This window comes from Magnolia sinica, chromosome 4 (genome assembly GCF_029962835.1).
Source record: "Magnolia sinica isolate HGM2019 chromosome 4, MsV1, whole genome shotgun sequence".
Lineage (NCBI taxonomy): Eukaryota > Viridiplantae > Streptophyta > Magnoliopsida > Magnoliales > Magnoliaceae > Magnolia > Magnolia sinica.
In genome coordinates this window covers 36,213,768-36,231,875 of record NC_080576.1, presented here as the reverse complement: position 1 = coordinate 36,231,875, position 18,108 = coordinate 36,213,768, and the positions used below count along the sequence as shown (strand labels likewise).

The following is an 18,108-nucleotide window of genomic DNA, read 5'->3' as shown; positions in this document are numbered from 1 at the left end:
GATTGTTTCTTGGTTTCCGTAATGTGTCCTGGTTTCTTTCATGGTCCAATATTCATCCGAGCTGCCTGGGACCATTCTAAATAATCTGTGCTATCTAGTTTTACCATAGTAATGGTAATACTAGTCTAGGGCTATCCATATGTCCAGAAGCTCCTTGGATATGTTTATTATCTCCCATTTAGAGACTAATTAATATAAAAAAAAATAAAATCCTTAAGGATGATATGTGTAGTGTTGGAGGGTTTTGGAGTTGGATTGAGTGTCTGATAGAGGACTGTACATTGGATCCACCATTAACAACCGGCCTAGAGAACAGATCTAAAAGTAGATGATGGTCCAGGTGGTCCAGTGGGTAAATTCGACGATGAATGGAGGTACGTATGATAAATGCGGCAACAGCAGGCAGTCCTAGAGGTGGATCAAGTGTCTGTTGAAGGACTGGACGTCAGATCCAGCCCCAACAGGTGGTTCTGGAGGCATAAATGACAGATCCGGCAGCAGCGGGAGGCCCACAAGGCAGTTCTAGCAACAACAGAGGCTGCTATACTTGATTCTGGTGACTCCAGCGACAACAGAGGGAGGATCCGGTGATGTATGTCAGAATCGGCAGCGATAGGAAGCTCAAGAGGCAATTTTGGCAACAACAAAGGCTCTTGGGCCTGAATCTGGTGATGATAGAGGTTTGTCGCCTTAGATCTGGTGGCTCCGGCGATGATAGAGGTTGCTTTTCTTGATTCTGGTGACGTTGGAGTGTCCCTGACCCAAATCCCATGATGAAATTGGTGCCAGAATGGGACTCCAATGACACCGGAGTGGTTCTGGCTAAGAGACCTAATCTGGCGACTTTAGATGGTTTACGGTGCAGATTGGGTGACAAAAAAAATGCCAAAACTAGATTCCTGTATGCTTCTTGATATAAGAAGACTCCTCTAGTGAGATCTGCAGCTTCGAGTTGCTGCAGATCTTTCTTCCAGAGGAATGGCCGGTGGAGAAATCTCTTCCTGTGGATTTAATGATGCATCCGTAGGATGGTGATGGAGAAAACTTATCTCACTTTCACCATCTTACAGGGTAAACAGGGATTGACGAAAAGGACTTTCAAAATTGAAGCTTGGGGAGAAGTAAAAGAAGCAGGGAAGAAGTAAAAAGGAAGTAGAAAAGGATGTAGAGGTCGGATCAAAGAAGCTCTGTTACCATGATAGATTTAGAAGAAGAGAACATGAGATGAGGAACCTAGTATCTCCCCTCCTCTCTTAATGTTGATTTATATAAAAGATTACAGGTAGATAATTTGAGTTAAAAGAGAAAACTAAAAGATAAAGAAGGGTTAGAGACCTAATCTAATCCTAATACTGATCCTAGACAAAAACTGTACTCCACAGGTGTACATAAATCTGTGTACACCGCAGGTGTATACTAAGCTGTTGTGGACACTGCAGATGTCCGCAAGTCTGCGATTCTTTGAGGTCAGCCTACACACATCTATCATTTACTCTTGTTTCTTTTGCTTCTCTCTTCTTTTAATGCAATCACAATTTTTTATTCAAATTGGATGTTTTGTAGTCTGTTTGCAGGACAACTTCTATACGTGTTAACGCCCCTAAATATTCTATTGAGCAGTTTCAGTTCTTATGTTCTCAACATTCGAGCATTCAGTAGACCTTTTATACCATAATGTACTTCAAAGAAGAAAAGAGGATTGCTCAAGAGCTCAACAGCTTGGGGTGACATGTGTAGCTGGCTATGCAGCTGGGGCCATTGGTACTGTCATTTCAAATCCTGCGGACAACATTGTTGCTTCTCTCTACAATAAGAAGACTGATAATGTCTTACAGGTAACATCCATCCCCTTAACTTTTCTTCTCTAAGGCTGTGTTTGGACATACCCCCGAATCACCATTGATGAATGTGGTGATGTGTCTGCTTCATTTGAACTCACAAATCATTTGGGATGGTAGAAAACCCAATTTGACAGGTTATCAGTTTTCACCCAACACAACAAGTCCACTAATTTCAACCAGTACTTTAAATTATCAAAAAAGAAAAAAAAAAAAGAAAACGAAAAAAGACGACAAAAAAGAAAAAAAAAAGTTGAACTATGTAAATCGATTCCTTCCACCACTGATTTCTGAGGTATTTCTAAATATAGCTTAAGTTTTAGGTTCATATTCTACATTTTGGTAGCATAATTTATATGATCAAAAGCTAATAAATATGGATTTAAATATTGTTCCTCTATATCTGCAGGCTGTGAGGAGCATTGGGCTCGTCAATTTGTTTACTAGAAGTCTTCCTATTCGGATCATGTTTGTAGGACCTGTTATAACTATGCAATGGTTATTCTACGACACCATTAAAGTGCTGACCGGATTGTAAGTGTATCTTGCTTGGCATGTCTATATTTTATACTTTCCGAAATGCTCTATAAATTTGTCTTAATATGTTAATACATGCGTCTTTTATAATTAATAACTATTTGAAAAGAAGGTTGAAACTATACATTAGCATAGTCTTCCAAATAGATAAGGGAGTACTAACAAACCTCCTTGTTAGCAAAGCTATCTTCCACCTTTTCCACCTAATGTAATACATATCTAAACTCGATTACGAAGGATTGGACTCCATGCATCATTGGACTTTGAGAGGTTTTAAAATAATGAGTGAGAGTCTATTTTCTGGCATACTAGGTTTTTAGAGGTTGTAGAAAATCAAAGAGATCCCTTTATCTAGAACTAGGAATTAGGTTGGGTTTGACTAGTTAAAGTGTTAAGCGTGGTAAGGGGAGAGAGAGGTGACAGTGGTCTTGGGTGAGTATTTGGAAGGCCATCGCTGGATAGGTGGGTTCTGGTTTGGCAATGGAAATGTTGGTTATAGCTGGAGATACAGGGGCTAGGATTCCTGGAAGAATTGTGGACATTAGAAGGTTTAGACTTCAACCTAAGTGACATCTTGGAAAGGCAATAATCTACATGAAGAGAAGAAATGGGATTTCCAGCCGTTGATTTAGATAGGAGAGATGTATATTTGGTTCCACCTGTCTACTTTGATACGGAAGGGTCATTGTAGCTGTTTGCCTCATAATGACAACAAGCATATTTTGCTAAGGGCCATAAGCATAAGAGGACTTTGGTTCATCATTTGTACAAGTGGCCCGTGGTTCAATGAACTAGGACATTGATCTCATAGGCCTACCTTGGATGGACCATGCCTTCAAAATTTTTGAGTGGATGATCCTAGCCATCAACGTTTGACCTTTTCTCCATTGATTTTGGCATTTGTTGTGTTGCTTCTTTTAACTGTCTATTTTCAGGCGACCAATTGAAAGGTTAGAATAGCTTCATGGAGAATATTGTGGGTGTTATGGACCATAACTCAACACATTACTATGTGCATAGCTCTCTTTACTTGGCCTATTTTTACAAAAGTTTAGCACTCTTTCTGTCACGCCCCAAATCCAGTTTCCGGTGCCCATTCGCCGTAATCCGAACTTGGATCTGATAGCCTCCATAGTACCCCAGTTTTGGCACCCAACACCCATACGCCAAGTCCCAGAAACGGAACTCATGAGGCGGATTTTCGAAGTGATTTTTTTTTTTTTTTTTGTAAAGGAGTATAACCACAGGTGTACCACAAACCAAACATCATCATCACATACATCCACTATAAAAGGATTTGCGTATAGTTCTGGAAAGGGAAATACCTAAAAAGGCCAAAAGATCAGGCACATGCTCCTGCCTCAATACTGTTATGGTCCAGTATAATCTGCACGTAAACAGCATGCGTAAGCTTACTATGAAGCTTAGAGAATGCGTGTGCATTGCATATAACAAGTATGCAAATATTAGAGTATGTGGAAATGATGGAGAGTTATGCTGCCAAGTCCATGAATGCCATCAACCACCAAGGCTATGTAATGCAAAGGCCCATCGAGCCAAAGGTCATATACAACTATGCAATACAAACGTGCCACTCATGATGTCTAATCCACATGACAGTTCGGTTCCCATCTAGAATATCGTTAGGATTTAATACGCAAGCAATGACGTGTAAAGGTAGGAGACCTCACTACTTGCCTTGTCGGTAATATACCAATATTCACCTGGCTCGTCAGTAATAGACCCATTTCCAAGCTAGTCAGACATGACCTCAATCACCCACTACTCTCTAAGTAGGTGAGGCCGAACCTCCTCCCAACCGACGATGACATAGTGGGAGATGCGGCCTACTGGTAGTTGGCACTCATGCGCTCATGAATCCACTCGGTTTAGATGTTGGAGCATCCTACTAGTACTACAGGGTTTAGGGATTTTATCCTTGGACATCCATAGCGCCTAATATGTTGTAACAAAATTTTTGGTGTCCACAACTCATTCGCTAGCAATATCCAGACTGTGGGAATACATCCCTGATGTCTTTAGGGAGTAGATGCAACGTGTCATATATAATGCTTCATGCATGAATCATACTATTCAAATCATGCATCAAGTCATATGATGATCATGTGGGTGACCCTATCTCGTATGGTTTCCCAAAGGGTTGTGAGGCATATACTGTAGGTTTGCCTTGCATCATGCAATCTAATCCATGATATGAGTATGAAACGTAGCCTATGGCCGGGTGTATGCTATGATACATTCACATTCATAGTCAGGCATACATGATGCGTATGAGCATATGAATGGGCATGGTATTCATTACACTAAGCATATTATCAGTGTCGATCTTATCAGGCTAGGTATACTAGCATGTTACCAATTGTGGCACATATACACATGTTCTCATTCATGTATACAATCTGGGGTGCACAATATACGTGATAATCTTCCTTAAATGGTTCAATATAAAGAAAATGGGAGGACCCGAATGGTGGCCCTACTAGAAATTTAAATGTCCATGTGACATTGCCCACTTGAGACTTGCATCGGTCCTACACTTGGGCTCGTGCACATAAAATGGGCTAGTAAGACAAATGTATAGTATGGATAAATCATATACATCAAGGTGAGTGTCATGTCCCAAAATAATCTAGAGAATTGGTTGGATTACTTCGATAGTATACTTATAACAGGGTAGGTTCCATGAAGTGGGCCACCTGTTTTGTGTTTTCACTCCGTTCAAGTCTGTATGACCTTTAGATGGCAGGTTAGGTGGCATTAATTGCCTTGGTACGACTCTAGGATGGTTTCAATGGTGGAGTCATTACCCCAATGTTTGTTAATATGCAACCATTGGGATTGGGGTCTTGCTTTATTTTTAGAAAAAAAAAAAAATGGAAAATCTATGGATGGTTAGGATGAACTACATAAATCAAGGTGGGCCCAGGGTCTGTGCAAGACAGGCGGACAGAGTGGATTTGTCACAGACATGTCTGTGGGCCCAAAAGAAGGTTCCACAGTTCCCTGTGGTGGGCCCACCTAGGATTAAAATTTGTCCCATGCTGAGATGGTGGGCCATGGGGTATTTCATCAACAGGTGTCAACGGTAGGGTCTACTTGAAATTGTACATGTTGCAGTCCTAGGTCCAAGGTTTAGACAAAATGGAAGGACTGGGTGGATTCTAATCGACATTACGGTGGACCAGGGAAGTTCAACGGTGGATATTTCATCCCCACTGCTTTCAGTGTTGGGGTCCACAAAAGCCATAGGCTAAGATGATATTTGTATTCTCTCTTTAGATAGGAGTCTCTGACCATATATCAACAGGTTGATGGCAAATAGCCATCACAATGGTTTCAAGAAGTTTTCAACGATAGGTAGTTTCAATCATCACTATTGTCGCATGGTCCACTTGAGCTTTGGGTCTACCTCGCCTTGGGGCTCGTACCCAACAGAGTACTAGCAACATGGATGAATGGTGTGGGTAAAACGGACACATCATGTCAGTCCCAGCCACCATGTGGACGGTGCGAATAAAATACATACATCACAGTGGTTCCATTGGATGGGCGGTGTTCAAACACCTCTGATCTATGGTGGGGCCCACCTGGAATTGGATCTGCCTCACATCTGGTGTCTTTCCCTACCATGGAATGTAAAATGGATAGACCGAATGCATCCAGCAGGTGGGTCCAACTCCTTGGGAAGATTACAACAGTAAGTGTTCCCATCTCCATTGTTTTGGAGAGGCGGGGTCCACGGAGGTCTGGGACCAAGCTATTATGTGTCTTCCTTTCACTCCAGGTCCACATGTGACCTTATGAAGAGTTTAGATGGTAAATAAACATCTTGGTGGGGCCTAGGAATGTTTCAATGTTGGGTGTGCAACCATTTTCTATGGTGTGGTCCACCTGAGATCTCGATTTTATTTATTTTTGGGCCCTCGATTTAAAAAAAGCTGGTGAAACAAATGGACAGTTTAGATTCAACACAAACCTCAAGGTGGGTCCCACGAATGGGAGCCCCACTCCCACGCTGTGGGTGGCGTCACTGATGCAAACAACGTATTTGGCATTAACACTGTTATTATTATTTTTTTTAATACATAGGTGTAGGGGTGTACATCGAGTCGAACCGAGTCGAGCTGGCCTCAGCTCGACTTGGCTCAGCCACTGGCTGACCTCAGCTCGAACTCGGCTCGGCTCGGCTCGGTCCTTGAGCCTGACTAGCTAGCTCGGCTTGGTTCGGTCAGGTCAGCAACTCGGGCCGAGTTCGAGTCGAGATCGAGTCGAGTTCGCCATTGAGGCATTTCCACAAACACCTGGACTGCACCTTCAAAATCCCTCTGTATGTGAAACAAAAGCAATGGGTTTACAGGTATTTTATCAAACACCTAAGCAAGATAAAAACCAAGAAAAACCAAGAAAAAAAGGGTATTTGTTTCATGTACATGCCTTCCTTGCCACCAGCCACACTTCCTTGAGTCATTTTATCAAACACTTGGTGAGCAACATCAATGGCAAAGTAACCGAGTCACCGAACTGGTTCAATCCGAGTTCGATTTGAGCTGGATTCAATCCGAGTCGAGTCGAGTTGGGGCCTGCTTGAACTCGGCTCGAACTCATTTTTAAGCTCAAAAAATCAGCTCGACTCGGCTCGAACTCAGCTTTGAACCGAGTCGAATCGAGCTTTTTCGAGTCGAGTCGAGCGACCTAACCGAGCTAGCTCGGTTTGTGTACACCCCTACATAGGTGCAGTCCATGTGGAAGATCTAGTCCGTCCATGAGGTTAGCCAGCTCATGCTGGGCCCAAAGAGCTTTCAAAGCAGTAGGTTTAGATGAAAAATAAACATCATGATGGCCCTAAAAAGGTTCCAATGGTGGACATCACTATCCCCACCATTTCATGTAGTGTGGATCACCTAAGATTAGGATCTGCCTCATTTTTGGGCTCCAACCATAAAAAGATCTAGAGAAATAGATGGACGGTATGGATGAAACACATACATCATGGTGGCTCTCACGAGTGGTGGCCTACTCACGTGGAATTCATGCAGCGTCCTTGACGCCAGCGTCCAGACGCTAACTCTTTTTTTTTTTTTTTAAAAAACTTTTTGATTTCCATGATGTGGGGTCCATGCTTGGACAATCCACTCCATCCATCAGTCTAACCAGTTCATGGTGAGCCCATTTGGATCCACCTAATCTTTGTATTTTTCCTTTATCCAGGTCTTCCTGACCTTATTAACATCTTGGATTGCAATTAGACGTCATGGTGGGCCTCACAGCATGGTCCACATGCTAGACAGCATGCGGATGCATGCTGCCTAGTTTGTGGCCCACTTGTGGGTCCCATCTGAAATTAAAAAAGAAACTGAAAAGCGACAATGAAATGAGGCAAGGTGGGTCCCCCACCACTATGGGATCCACATGCATGTACAATACACACATCAAGATGGACTGCATGCTGTCGACGCCGACAGGGTGGATAGGTGGGTCCCACCTCCTAGTAAAATAGATGGATGGCATGGATATACATCAAATACATCAAGATGGGGTCCATTTGTTGGGCCTGACATCAAGATAAGTAGGTAAATGACTTGTGCACTCACTTCAACAGTTGATTGGAGATAGGGTGCATATGAACGGTTGGGATCGCCTCTCATTCTCCCTTACCTCCTCTAATTCTCACTCAATTTCCTCCCTTAATATCTCTCTCTCTCTCTCTCTCTCTCTCTCTCTCTCCTCTGTTTTCCTTCTTTTCTTCTCACGCTAGTTTCTTTCTTACAAGGGTGTAGTGGGGACAATGAGATGGATGGGAGTGGATGGTTAAATGGGCGAGGATGATATGACTGTTGTTAAAAACGAGGGGGGGGGGGGGGGGGGAAGCCATGGGTTGATAGCGATGGTTGAGTTACTGCAGGCTTGACCCTTTTTTTTTTTTCCTTCAAGGGAATACTATTCCTAATATTTCATACCAAGTGGGCTACACGTGCGCACATGTACGATGCGTGCCATGCGTTGATTCTGATGGGGGTGCACAACTTTCAATACGACTGTTGCAATGGGGCATGTTGTGTGTCGTTGGAATCACATGGTCGCTAAGGTATAGGTTTCAAGTGATTAGGGGTACTAAAAAAATACGGTTGCGATCAAAGCTCCCCGATCTAGTCCATTTCAGGTATGCCAACATTGGAAACGAAGCATACGGAAGGTTAATCAGGGTATGGGTCTCTCTCTCTCTCTCTCTCTCTCTCTCTCTCTCGCTCTCTCTCCTCTCTCTCCCCTCATCCAAGCACCCATGGTATCAGAGCCTACATGATCTACTTTTGGTTCCTTCTTCTGCTTTTATGTCGTCTTCTCTCCTATTTCTTCTTTCCTTTTGTTGGAGGTGGAGATCTAAGATCGTTGGGGGGCTGATCTATACAAATCTCTCATCCCACCATATGGTGGGTTGTGTACTCCTGGTTCGTGAAGGTGCATCGATTACGTCGCCTTCTCTCCTATTTCTTCTTTCCTTTTGTTGGAGGTGGAGATCTAAGATCGTTGGGGGGCTGATCTATACAAATCTCTCATCCCACCGTATGGTGGGTTGCTTACTCCTGGTTCATGAAGGTTCATCTATTACGTCGTCTTCTCTCCTATTTCTTCTTTCCTTTTGTTGGAGGTGGAGATCTAAGATCGTTGGGGGGCTGATCTATACAAATCTCTCATCCCACCGTATGGTGGGTTGCATACTCCTGGTTTGTGAAAGTTCATCTATTACATCGCCTCCTCTCCTATTTCTTCTTTCCTTTTGTTGGAGGTGGAGATCTAAGATCGTTGGGGGGCTGATCTATACAAATCTCTCATCCCACTGTATTGTGGGTTGCGTACTCCTGGTTCATGAATGTTCATCTATTACGTCGTCTTCTCTCCTATTTCTTCTTTCCTTTTGTTGGAGGTGGAGATCTAAGATCGTTGGGGGGCTGATCTATACAAATCTCTCATCCCACCGTATGGTGGGTTGCGTACTCCTGGTTCATGAAGGTGTGTAATGCGCTCTCACCTTAATCCATTGTAATGGATAGAAGTTGGCCAAATTTATGGGTCTGATTCGAAGAAGCTGAACATTGGAATAGTATGGAGCCTCAAGTCAACACAAATATTATCTTTTCCAAAACTGCGAAGGAGGTGTGCAAAAATCTAATAGACATGCATTTTGGTGAAAAGAAGTTAACATGAATCAAGTTGTTTTGAAACATATTTGTCATACAACAAGGAGACGAGCATTGGTGAATACCATTTAGCCGTGAGAGGCATGTGGTAAGAATTAAATGTATACCATCTTTTTGCCATTGATTATGATACTATGAGACAATAAGGAGATGAATTTCGTGTTGCTAAATTCCTCTCTAGACTTTGTCTTAATTTTGAGCTTGTCCAAGCGCAAATTCTTGGAGGTAGAGAGATTCCCTATATTTGTGAGACATTTGCTCGTATTCAGTATGTAGTTAGTATACAAAGTTTGTCTCCTTCAAATTGTTCAGCCCTTATTTCTATGTCTGGCAGAGTTGATTGAGGAAGTTGAGGTTGTGGACATGGTGGCCAAGTTGGTGGCAGAGATTCGAGGGGAGGAAGAAATAACTAGGGAGGTCGCAGTACATATTTTAATAGTAGCTGTGCTCGTGGTTTGGGTAATGGGCAGTGCACTCATTGTGGTCTTAGTAACCACACAGTTGATACGTGTTGGGATCTTGTGGGCAAACCTGCTTGAGTAAATCAAGTTCAATCTTCTGATGGTGGTACTGAAGGTTATGCTCCTAAGCTTATTACCTCTGTCTCCAAGCTGAGTACTTCAGTGAGACGGTTAGTTTATTCAAGAAGGAATATGCTAGACTTTCAAAGGATCGTTCCACTCTCACATCATCCTCTTCAACAGCTTTTGCTTAGTTAGATACAATGTCTTATTAGGTCGAGTGACAGTATCCCCGGGGTCATCGATTCAATTGCTTCTGATCGCATAACTGGTAAACAAAATGCATTATCTCAATTAGTCAAATCGTCACCTATTTCTTTTGTCACTATAGTAGACGGCACATCAACCCATGTATCTGGGTTGGACAGTGGCCATCTTATACCATCACTTTCACTAATGTCAGTACCTTACAATTTGAAATTTCTTTTTAAGTTTATTATCAGCACGTAAACTGACCAAGTCCCTAAATTGTCCTGTTACGTTCTTTCTTATTGTCAATTTCAAGATCTAAAGACGGGGAGGATGATTGGTGGTAAGTGTGAAGCAAATGGACTCCATTATCTTGATTATGGATTAACTAAAGTTGCTATGCAAGCAAAAATCTCTCCACATCAGTGGCGTTCCAAGCTTGGTCACTGACCTAAAAGTAGTTTAAAAAGTCTAGTTCCGTCATTGACACATATTTCTGAGTTGCAATGTGAGACTTTTGAGTTGAGCAAACACCATAAAGTGTCCTTTCTTCCTCGTGTTGACAAAAGCAGTGATAAAGCTTTTTATTTAGTTCATTTAGATATTTGGGGTCCAATTCATTTTACTAGTTTATCGACCTTCAAGTACTTTGTTATATTCGTGGATGATTACTCAATAATGACTTGGTTATATTTGATGAAAAATAAATCGAAGGTGTTTTCTTATTTTAAAGAATTTCACAAGGAAACCCAAATATAATTTAATTCTAAGGTGTGTGTTCTACGTTCTAATGAGAGAATATATATCCAATGATTTTAGTTTATGTCTTTCATTTCATAGCATCATTCATCAAACATCATGTACACATACCACAGCAACATGGGGGTAGCCGAGCATAAGAACTGTCACCTGCTTGAAGTTGTTAGGGCATTTTTCTTAAATATGAATGTTCCTAAAATATTTTGGAGTGATGCAATTTTAGCTGCATGCTACTTGATAAATAGGATGCCTTCATTTGTCTTATATAGAAAATCCCCTCTTTCTATTTTGTGTCCTCACATCCCTACCTTTTTTGTCCCTCTAAAAGTACTTGACTGTGTTCTTTGTACATCACCTTGATCATGTTCATGACAAGTTTGAAGCCAGGGCAATCAAATGTATCTTTCTTGGGTATTCTTGTATAATCCTGTTTCCCGTAGAAGATGTGTTAGCCGATGTCACCTTTTTTTTTTTTTTAACAAGCTTCGTATTTCTGTAATGGAGAAAAGTCTTTACAACTTAAAGAGAATACCACTACTATACCTGTTGTGCCAGATCTTTCTACTAGTGTTGGAGAGATACTTGTGCAACATACAAATAAACCTTTACAAGTTTATTCCAAACATTCTAAGCATGGAGAGGGAGTACATTCAAGCACACCTTTGACCAATCCTCCCAATCTGTCAGCAGATCCTCACCCTTCAAAGTCCCTCTCTACAACTCCTGATGAAGGTAATTTACCTATTTCTCTTTGTAAGGGAACACGTTCTTATACTTGACATCCTAATTCTGACTTCATTTCATTTATTGGTTTCTCCGTCATTCTGTCAGTTTGCTTTGTCTTTGTTGTATGTGTCTGTCCCTCGTTTTTTCCAAGAAGGTTTGAAGTGTAAAGGGTGGAATGAGTTATGGAAGAAGAAATGCGGCACTTCGTCAAAATCAAACTTAGATATTAGTTGATCTCCCAACTAGAAAGCATGTTGTGGGGGTGCAAATGGGTGTATACAATGAAGCATCACTCTAATGGTTTAGTTGACTGATTGAAAGCATTGGTTGCGAAGGGATATTCTCAGGCTTTTGGTGTTGACTATTCAGAGACTTACTCCCTAGTTGCGAAGCTTAATTCTGTACGTGTGATTGTGTCTATTGTTGCAGATTTAGACTGGCCTCTATATCAACTTCATGTGATAAATGCATTTCTTCATGACGATTTGGTTGAAGAAGTATATATGGAGCAACCACCTGGATTTGTTGCTCAGGGGGAGTCAAACAAGCTATGCTACCATAAAAATCTCTATGTGGTTTGAAAGTCTCAAAAAGCTTGGTTTGACAAGTTTAGTAAAGTGGTGCTTGCATTTGGGATGAAGCGTGGCCAGGTAGATCATTCTATGTTTGTAAGGAAGAGTGAGGCAGGCACTATCGTGTTGGTAGTGTATATGGGCAATAATGTTATCCTGGGTAGTGACCATTCAAGAATTGAAAGCTGAAGAGTTTCTTGTAGAAACACTGTATACGAAGGACTTAAGTTGTCTTCGGTACTTCGGCATTGAAGTTGCAATCCAAGTTGGGAATAAATCTGTCATAATGAAAATATTTGATGGATCTATTGGAGGAGATAGGTCTTCTGGGAGCTAAGTCCTCTAAAAGTCCTATGGATACAAGTCAAAAGTTAGGTGTGGATCAACGGGAATTGTTTAATCATCCAGCTAGATATTGCCGTCTGGTGAGAAAAATTATTTAACCATCACTTGATTCGATATCAAATATCTAGTAAGTGTGGTTAGCTAGTTCATACAAGCTCCTCGAACTCATATGGATGGGGTGTTTCGTATCCTCAAGTATTTGAAGGAAGTGCCTGGCCACGTTATCCTATATAACAGGAATGTTCATCTTCATGTAGAAGGATATTTAGATGCATATTGGGCAAGGCTCTCCATTTGATAGGTGGTCGGCTACTGGCTACCCTACTTTTGTAGGGAGTACCCTTGTCACCTGGAAGAGTAAAAAACCAGATTATGGTGGCTCGTTCAAGTGTTGAAGTATAGGGGTATGGCTTATGCAACATGTGAGCTCATGTGGCTGAAAACATTAATGGGCAAACTTGGATTTGTGGTGGATACTCCTATGAAGTTGTATTGTGATAATCAAGTAGTTTCCCACATTTCTAGCAATCCCTCTTTATTATGAAAGAACCAAGCATATCGAGGTCGATTGTCACTTTATCAGGGAGAAGGTTACCAGCAAGTTTGTATGCCATTTATCAAATCACAGGATCAACCGGTAGATATGTTTACTATAGCTCTTAGTCATCCTCTCCTAGATTGTGTCACTGTTAAGCTGGGCATTAGTGACATATATGCTTCAGCTTGAGGGGGAGTGTTATGGACCGTAACTCAACCCATTGCTATGTGTTTAGCTCTCTTTACTTGGCCTATTTTACATAAATTTATTTACTTATGGGACTAACACCAAACAAATAATTAAAATATAATGCTCTATTATTTAAATATTTGTACGGAAAGGTTGGTTATGTATCCAATTTCTAAAAGCCACTATTGTTTGACACCCCGTATCAATGTCTGAGATTGACACATGCCTGCATCCAAATGTGTTCTTATGCAAGTTACATAGTTTTGTGGGTGTCAGAGAGTGCGATCTTTAGCATGAAAGGCATGTGGTGAGCTTGCATTTCAATTCTTATAAAAGGCGCTCTGGTAGTGTTCTTCCCTATGCCCATGGTCCTTTTGAAGTTGATCTATCTCCCACTTTATCTTCTGTCAAAGTTTCAACATGCTACAGTAAATCCTGAGTGACTTCTGTTCTATATGAATTTTTCTTTAGGTTTTGGTGGGGGTTTACGAATGAATTTATTAAGCCAGTTCCTTAAAATGAATAAATAATAATAATAATAATAAATTATTGGAGTCAGGTTCCTATCATTTTAAGATCTAGATATCTTATGGTAATGTTTGGATATCCTATAGCGGCGGATGGAATCCACTCCACAAAAACCAATTGTGTTTCTGACTTAAGTTGGGATTTGGGTTGCAGGAAAATAGTAACTCGAACAACCACCAGATTTTCTATCATGCATACCCAACACCTGGTGAATAGGTCTCAACAAGAAAAATTAAAACCAGTCCGGATTTTGGGTACATCCAAACACTCAATTTTCTACAAACCCAATTGCTAAGTCTGCCAAATCCTTTTTACTTTTTCTTTCTTCTTCTTCTTTGGTTGCCAGCCTGAAGTAAAGGTCATGTAAAATGGATTCTTTCATGTGAATGTTATGTTCTATTATTTTGTCTCTAAGCTGTTTTTTCTTCCTGCAAGAGGTTAACATGTTTTCTTTTATGGAAATGTTGTTTTAGGCCAACAAGTGGAGGCACGTGCAGTTACTTCGAGGAGGCCAAGAGCACTTGTTAGTTACCTGTTTTGACTAAAGACCCGTGTTGAAAGGATGCTGCACAATCCCCTATGAGTTTTCTTTTGAGAAAAATGGCAGCGCAGGTTGGAAGCTACATCCATCAATTATAACTTAATGCCATTCCCGTCTTTCCAATGGTATTATGATATTTACCACCATCATCTCTTACGGAGTGAGATTTGGGTGTTGGCGAAATGTTAAAACTATCCGTGTTTTTACTATAATATTGGGCATGATCCTTTGATTATGCAGGGGGAGTACCAGTCTTTTTGCATGGGTGATGCGTTTTTGTCATAACTGACCCCTGCAAGGTTCCCTTGTGTACAAAACTCTGCATATGGGATAAAAGATGGTTGTTTGGTTTTTTTGAACATTGATAATTGTATAACTAAACAGGCCAAAGCCAAAAATATACAAAAAACAAACAAAAGAAAAATAAAATAAAATTGCAATTCTCACCAGCAAACCCGGTAACTGATTGATCACCTTTGCCGCTACCGGCCATTACATGACAAAAGATTTAGCCCAGTTAAAAACCTCTAAACCTGAAACACGGGTTATTTCCTTTTGACCATATAACCGGAAAGCCTGCTAGAAGCTTAGTTGCCAAAATTTTTTCCTACTTTTGCCAACACCCCGCCATGCCACATCAATGAGAAGAAAACTTGGGCAATACCCAGGAAACTCCCAAAATAATTTGAAGAAATAGTCCCACAATCCTTTTGCAAAGATGGCTGTTTGCTGCAAACATCATCTGTTGAGTACAGCGTAATTGCCTATAAATGTATTCATACTTATTTTGATAACTTACATATATTGTCGAAGGTATTTTTGCCAGCTTATATATATATATATATATATATATATATATATATATATATATATATATATATATATATATATATATATAAAGTAAACATTGTTAAGGACGTGTTTGTGTTCATCCCCATTATCTTCATTCCTCTTAAGAGCCTATGAGAGCATATTATGTGTGATTTATATAAAATCTGCATGGTGTATTTGGAGATTTGAAAAGATTTCTTAGTAAACAAAAACTAGAATGTATCAAACAGTATCACGTCAATGTCTAAGCAGCTAATGAAGAAGCAATCGTGAAGAAATGGTTATAGGACAGATGACAAAGGGAGAAACAAAGGGAATCAAGTAGTGGCAAACGGTTGCCATCCGTAGTGTAATTTGTAACATTAATCAAGTAGTTAGTAATCTTTAGTTGTAATTTGAGTTTGCGCTTGCATGTTGGATTTAGTTCATCATTCGGAAAGGTGTTCTGCAGCTGCTCATCGTGATTGACTGTAAGAATCAGTTACTTATTTTCACTTATCTATATTGGAAAAGTCTTTTCATATGGAAGGCAAAGGTGCAACCAATCATCAGAGGACGAACCCCACCCTCTGAATATTGCCTGGTCCTGCTTACACTTTGAGTGAGTGGTTGAATAGGCAATCAATCTCATCAAATCTCGATCATACACTGTGTGTTTGCCTATCTTAGTGCTTGGGATCATAGTTGTTCGGTTTGTATTGAAGTCGCAATTTCAATTCTGGCATGCTCGCACACAACTGAAAATAGAATAATGCAACAATTTTTGGAACGCACGGTGGGACCCTATCTTTAATTAACCGGTGTAATATTGCCAATAATGAATACAAGAAATGCTCGCATTGTTGGGATCGATCCCTCTATGCCAATCGCACCACCTCTAGATGAGGATGTTCTAGTTCCAGCACCCCCTGAGGTATTGAATTTAAACAATAGTCCAACGCCTGATACTAAGGATTAGGGAGGGGCATTGACCTTTCAGATTGTTCTTTCAGACAAAATAGTTGTTGTACTGCGAGATGCATAACTGAGCATTCAGCTTGTACAAGAGTATCGAAGAGCCCAAGGAGAGAAATTTCGTATTCAGGCTGAAAATACTAATTAATATATGGTCAGCCAGACTAAGGCCATGCGTTGATTTATGTCTATGATGACCGAGCGAACACATCGGTAATGCAATACAATGTCGGAAGTTCTATTGGTAATGCAACTCCGTTACCATCCATGCCGCCTCCGCAATGAAATTTATCACTGGTCCTAGTCTAGTAGATGAGAACTGTTCCTCCTCTTGTGGAAGCTAGCCGACCGGAGCGAGAGGATATGAATTTTATACCTGAGAATTGGAATCAGGGATTGCCAGGAAGATTCAATCCTCAACAATTCCTCAGATTCCATGATAATTTGAACCGATTTGGCCCCGACCATCCACCAATTTTAGAACCTTAGTGGATGGATGATGACTAGATTGTGCAAATCGTCCACAAAGTTGTTAGTTAAGTACTCGGCTGCAACACTATCCCGATATATCATAAACCATACCCCGAATGGATAGATTAGCAATACCCATTGCCGAGGAACTATCGACCAGATTTGCCTTATTTTTGGGTGAGCCCTGTTAGTCGACTATTGAGCACGTTGGCCGATTTACAATGCAATGTAGAGAATTGGCCAATAATGATTATCACAAATTACAGTTGTTTGGTCATTTGCTGATCGTGACAACCTTCATGTGGTATTCGAACAGATTGACAGATTTAGTACACACTTGACAAGAAATGGAAGAAAAGTTCCACACTCAGTTCTTCTTTAAGAATAGAGAAATCACTATGGCCGATCTCATCTGTTTTCGACAATTACCTAGAGAGATGTGAGAGTTATGTCACATAGTTTAAACGGGCAAAGAGCTGCTATAAGATTGTCATGACTGAAGTTGAATTTGTGCAACTTGCGCAAGATGGGCATGAGTATAAATTGCATAAGAAGTTTATATGCACGGAGTTCATAGATTTATATGACCTAACCAAAAAGGTCTCTCGGTATAAAGAACTCTTGCAAGAAGAAACCAGCAAAAAGAACTCGTCATTAGGGATGTATTACAATGGCTCGAATTATGAGGTCGCAATTGCCAAAGTAGTGGCTAAGAAGCCACTAGTATGTTCTGCATTGGTCAAAGCGGAATCAACTGCAACGACCGCACATAAAGCTCAAAAGATCTACACTTTTGACATTATGAAAGCTAAGAAATATTTGATATTTTGTTGGTTAGGAAATTTATCAAAATTCCCATGAATCATAAGATACCCTTGGCCGATGAATTGCAAAAGACCAAATATTGCAAATGGCACGAAACTCGGTCATATTCAACAAATAAATACGTTGTGTTCAAGAATGTTATACATGATCACATCGATCGTGGATTGCTGAAGTTTCCTGAGAAAGGTGATGAAGCCATGTTGATTGATACAGATCTGTTCCCATCCAACCTTGAGGTCAATGTGGCCACGACTAATATGAGGAATCAGCCGTGGTTGAGGGTCAACCTCAGCCCGAGTAATCAAGGAGAGGTATCACAATGACTAGTACAAGGTCGATGTTGGCCCTCTCATTTAAATAATAATCGATCGAACACTGTTCAACGGGCTGGTCCAGGCTACCAACATTATGACCGATGTGCTCGAAGAACTATTCCTGGGTGGAAGATCCTCCTGAACCAAGATGGAGAGGTCGTTACATGGCTCCTAGGCTAGTCAGAGGGAACGACTAGCATCGACCATAACAGA

At 40.8% G+C, this 18,108-nt stretch overlaps 1 protein-coding gene across 1 annotated transcript in view; it reads left to right on the top strand.

Moving 5' to 3' along the window:
* Positions 1 to 14,762, top strand: part of LOC131243017 (mitochondrial phosphate carrier protein 1, mitochondrial) — a 28,739-nt gene extending 13,977 nt beyond the window's left edge. The window contains exons 4-6 of the mRNA XM_058242069.1: positions 1,621 to 1,835; positions 2,248 to 2,372; positions 14,433 to 14,762. Coding sequence (XP_058098052.1) covers positions 1,621 to 1,835; positions 2,248 to 2,372; positions 14,433 to 14,487 — 395 coding nt within the window. The 3' untranslated portion in view covers positions 14,488 to 14,762. The remainder of the gene's footprint in view (positions 1 to 1,620; positions 1,836 to 2,247; positions 2,373 to 14,432) is intronic.
* The last annotated feature ends 3,346 nt before the right edge of the window (positions 14,763 to 18,108 follow it).